This window comes from Mirounga leonina, unplaced genomic scaffold, assembly GCF_011800145.1.
Source record: "Mirounga leonina isolate KUSES-001 unplaced genomic scaffold, KU_Mleo_1.0 Mir_92, whole genome shotgun sequence".
In the NCBI taxonomy this organism is placed as follows: Eukaryota; Metazoa; Chordata; class Mammalia; order Carnivora; family Phocidae; genus Mirounga; species Mirounga leonina.
The window spans coordinates 626,806-631,412 of NW_023270852.1; the positions used below are offsets into that span (position 1 = coordinate 626,806).

General features: G+C 54.0%; 1 protein-coding gene across 5 annotated transcripts in view; it reads left to right on the forward strand.

Moving 5' to 3' along the window:
• The window catches only part of ABCC8 (ATP binding cassette subfamily C member 8), a 75,283-nt gene that overhangs the window by 34,853 nt on the left and 35,823 nt on the right, over nt 1-4,607 (forward strand). For all 5 annotated transcript variants that reach the window (XM_034995072.1, XM_034995075.1, XM_034995077.1 and 2 more), the window contains exon 11: nt 4,268-4,308. In XM_034995072.1, coding sequence (XP_034850963.1) covers nt 4,268-4,308 — 41 coding nt within the window. The remainder of the gene's footprint in view (nt 1-4,267; nt 4,309-4,607) is intronic.

Here is a 4,607-nt window from a genome sequence, read left to right on the forward strand (position 1 = left end):
CAGTCTCAGGCCACCCCGCACCTGCCAGGGCCTGGCTATTCTTGGCAAGTCTTGCCCTTGTCCTCCTCCGTGGAGGCCCTGACTCAGAGCGGGAAGTGTTGCAGGACACGGTGACCTCCAGACCTGGTCCCCCTTCCTCCTCCAGCTTCTGTGAATTTCCTCTTCAAAGTCTGCCCTTCCTTCCACTGGCTGGCGTAGCCACGGTGTGCGGCTGGTGCAGATCCTGGCCTGCTTGGGCCAAGAGGTGGCGGAGGGAGAGCGGGGAGGCGCATCCGTGAAGGGGCAGACTTGGTGTACCTGTGGGCCCTCCTGCCACGCTACCTCCACTGTCAGCAGCGGACCCCCCCCTTTCCCTGCCCTCTGTCGACCGCGGGCCGGCCATCCGACTGGATGCATGGAAAATACATTTCTCCCTCTGGCAGGTGCACCTGCAGTTAGGCCCCGCCTGGAGCCTGCAGCCGCCCCCCTGCCCTCGGTGGAGACAAAGATGAAGCTAACCGGAGGCACGAGCGGCCGGCTGTGTCTCCCGGATACATGGCCTCTGAAATATTTATCAGTGTGGTGGGAATGAAAAGCTCCTGGTACTGCGGGGCGGGCTGGGGCACCCACGAGGCCAGGTGGCGTTTCTTGAGCAAAGCCGGGTGGCGGGGGGCGGGGGTGGTGGCGCGGGTGGAGAGGGTGGCTGATCGGAGCCCTGCTTGGGTTTGGATTGATTTGTTGCTTGCCTTGGGTCCAGGGCAGGGGGTTATGAAAAGCTGACACAACTGTTCACTACTATAACCCCAGGACCCAGCACAACACCTGGGACAGAGAAGATCCTCAACAAGTAATTTTTGAAAGAATACTTCTTTTTTTTTTAACTTTTTTTTTTTAATTCATTCGAGATACAGAGAGAGAGAGAATATGAGCAGGGGGAGAAGCAGAGGGAGAGGGAGAAGCAGGCCCCCCGCGGAGCAGGGAGCCCAATGCGGGGCTCGATCCCAGGACCCTGGGATCATGACCTGAGCCGAAGGCAGACGCTTAACCATCTGAGCCGCCCAGGTGCCCCTGAAAGAATACTTCTTAAAGGGTATTTGGAGAAGAGGCTGTTAAAACAACACAGACCTGTATGTCCACACCATTGCAGAAAGACTTTCACTTTCAAACGTGGCCTGGCAGGCCTGCCTACGTGCTGTGACACTTTTCTGAAACGGTAACACACTCACACAGGATTTCCTAATTGTCTGCTTTCACTTGGAGCTGTTTCACCGGGCTCCTTGCTCCCTAGCATTTACGATTTGAGCACCATCGTGTTCTTCTCCCGCCCCCACCCCCACACTCTCCCTGGCATGGCCCCCACCCCCCACCCAGATCGAATCCAAACGAGTCAGCCCACCCCATGCCAATTCTTGGTCATATTTCCCACCTGCCCACCACCTTTAATGTCTTATGGGGCGTTATGGGGTTCAGGAAAACGGAGGCAAGGCCTCAGGTCTTCAACTCGTGACAGCTGGGACACCCCACTCCCTTCCCCCCACCCTCACTGGGTACCAGAGTGTCTGCTGAGCTCAGAGACCCGCCAGAGCCTGCAGTGCCCCTGGTTCCAGCCATGTCCACCCCAGCGCCCAGGGCAGGGGTCTTCAGAGAGGCCTCGACGTCTCAAGCAGCTGGCGATTGTCTTTCCCCAACCCCCGCCCTGAACGGGACCCAGAGCTCCCTGCACAAACGCTGTCCTTCCAGGAGAGGGTGAGGGAAATGGAAAATTACATTTTCATTCGCTAACGTCTCCACACAACAACAGAACAGGGCAGAAATTAATTATATCATATACATTCTCCACACTGCTGCATCAGCGTTGGAAAACTCATTTTCAAATTTATTTATAGCTTGTCTCATTCCTCAAAGGAGTTCAGGCCGCTGGAAGAATAAGGAATGAAATAGGAAAAAAATAAATTAAAAAAAAATCACGACCAGAGAAAACATGCAGTAGAACAAAATACCAATTATCACACATTTCCGACTGCAAAATCTCCCCTAGAGTTGATGTACCACATTTACTAAAACAGCCATTTGGCATTGGATGTTGCCAGTTTCTTTCGTTTTGGGTGGTTTTTTGCTGTGGTTGTGGTTTTGTTCCGCCGTGACAGACAGCGCTGCAGCTAACAGCATCTTGCTGAGGGCTTTGTGCTTCTCTTGAGTGATTATTCAAGATAAACTCCCAGGAGAGAGATTACAGGATCAGAAGGTCTGAACTTCTGTGTGGCTCTGGCTAACAAAGCACCAGATTGCTTTCTAAGCAGAGTTGTGCCAATTTGCAACCTAACTTCTAGCCTATTCTTGAGCTGGGAGTTGAGCCCCTGGTGTGCAGAGGGGGTCTCAGCCTGGGGCAGGGGGCCTCGGGGTGGCGCTTATTGATGGGGACAGGCAGGAGAGAAAGACGGAGGCCCCTGCCTGAAAGGAGCTTTCGGGAATGACTGGCCCTGGAGGGGATGAGCATGGCTACCCAATGTTTAGAGCCGTATGGTTGGTGATGGTCACAGGTCCAGGCCTGCTGGTGTCCTCCTGTCCCTCCCTCTCCCTAGCCCGATGGCTGTGCTGTGTCCTACGTCCCTGAGCTGGGTCCCTTACACTGTCGGAAACCCGATAATGTTTGTACTGCCCCCTGCCAGAGACTGAGGGAGCGCTGCAGCATTGTGGAGGGTACCTGGAGACCATAGCGCCTTCTTCAGGAAGGGCAGTTAAAGGTCAGGTATTATATTGGTGTCGATAAAAAGCCTTGTGGTCAGAGAGATTAGCAGTACCCACAAGAGTGCCAGCTAGATCTCCTCCATGAGATTAGGAACTCCCCAATGGCTGGGGCTGTTTCCCTCATCAGATTAGGAATTCCCCCCCCCCAAATGGGCCCAATATCTTTCCTGTCTGCTGGGGAACCCCCTAGAGCATGTTGCCTGTCTCCCCATCATAACAGGGGCTTCCTGAGAGCATAGTTCTGTCCCCTTCCTCAGACAAGGACCCCCTATGGCCAGAGGCCATGCTCTTGCATTCACTTGGGGTCCCACACCTCCAGAATGCGCTGTGTATGTACTAGCTGGTACGGGATTCTTGGAATAAGTGGACAGTCAGCCTCTTGGAATGGTGTTGACCATCTGTAATGCTTCAGTGGCTCCAGAGACTTCACCATTCATTAGGTAGGGGCCATGTGCACAGGCTGATCCCTTGGCGTCTGGCTCCTGGCTCCTGGCTCCTTCTCGTTTAATTTGGCTAATTATACAACCAGACTCCTATCTAGGCTGGTCTGGAAGAGGATCCTGGAAGGAAGGAGGAGGACATGGGAAGATGGCAGCTAGGATAATCATCTCTTACTCCAGGAGGGCTGCTCTCTGGAAATTTAGGCCTGGGGTCAGGGCTGTCTCCAGCATCTCACACCTTGGGCCAGAGGAGCATGACCTGCCAGAGCTAAGCTAGTAGCCTGTGAGGTGTGATATTCAGGCAGCATCCCGGGCTCACAGAGCCTATTCCATACATTATTATCCCCTCTTACCTTGGAAGAAGCCAGAGTATGTGAACAAGTAAATTCAAGTTTACAAAAATCAGGTGAAGAAACCGAAGCGCAGGAGAGGTAAGTGACCTGCCTGAGGTCAGGGTCTCCACCCTTCTCTGACTTGAAGTCCGGCTCTCTTTCCTCTCTGGAATCCCTATGAAGGGTCCAAGGGCCACAGCAAACCAACTGCCCACCTGGGCATGGACGCTAAGCCTTAGAGCCAAGGGAGACCCTCTTTTAAGCTGTCCCTAGTTACTAATACCTCAGTGTGAGTGAGTTTGAAATCCTTCCCAAGAGCCTTGAGAGGTTAGCAATCCTCTAAGCCTCAGAGAGAACCTGGCTTGAGGGCATACAGGGACCAAAGGCAGAGGAAGGGGTAGCAACCTAGTGCCCCCAGAAACACATGCTGCTGACCTCGCAGTTGCCCAGAGACAGTCAACTCTCTGATCCTTCTCTCACCACTTTGCACAGGGCTTCCTTCACACTGGCCCCCGGGAGCAGAATAGAAGCACTGAAGCTTCTGTCTAAAGGCGGGGTCTCAGACACAGGGGACAAGAGTCCTGAGGGAAGCAGGGTAAAGAGCTGGAGGGACCGCAGGGCTGGAGTTCTGCCCCTCCCCTGCCCAGCTCTGCCCTGCTGGCTGCAGAAAGGACCCCCTGGGCCGCACTCCCTCTGGGCCAAACTGGGCAGCTTCATTTTTAGCGATCTCATCTCTCCCACTAACCTTCCCTTGTGCTTCCTCCACAGTTTTCATGAACACGGCCATCCCCATCGCAGCTGTCCTCATCGTAAGTGGATCCCTTCTCCATATCTGGCTGGGGTGGGTGGCAGAGCATATCTGTAGCGAGAGGCCACCCAGGGTTTGACCTTTCTGCACAAGGACTTTGGATGGTGTGCTTGGCAGTGGGACTGAAAATAGGGCAATAGATTGAAAGTCTGTATGCGGAGCAGGTCCCTCCCCGCAGACAGGCAGGGGACAGGGGCCCCTGCCTCTGGGCCCGGACTGACCAGCAGCTTAGGCTTTAAAGAGATCTCACTGTCTTTTCAAAAGAGCTATCAAACTCTTAAATTATAAAAGTAAGACGTG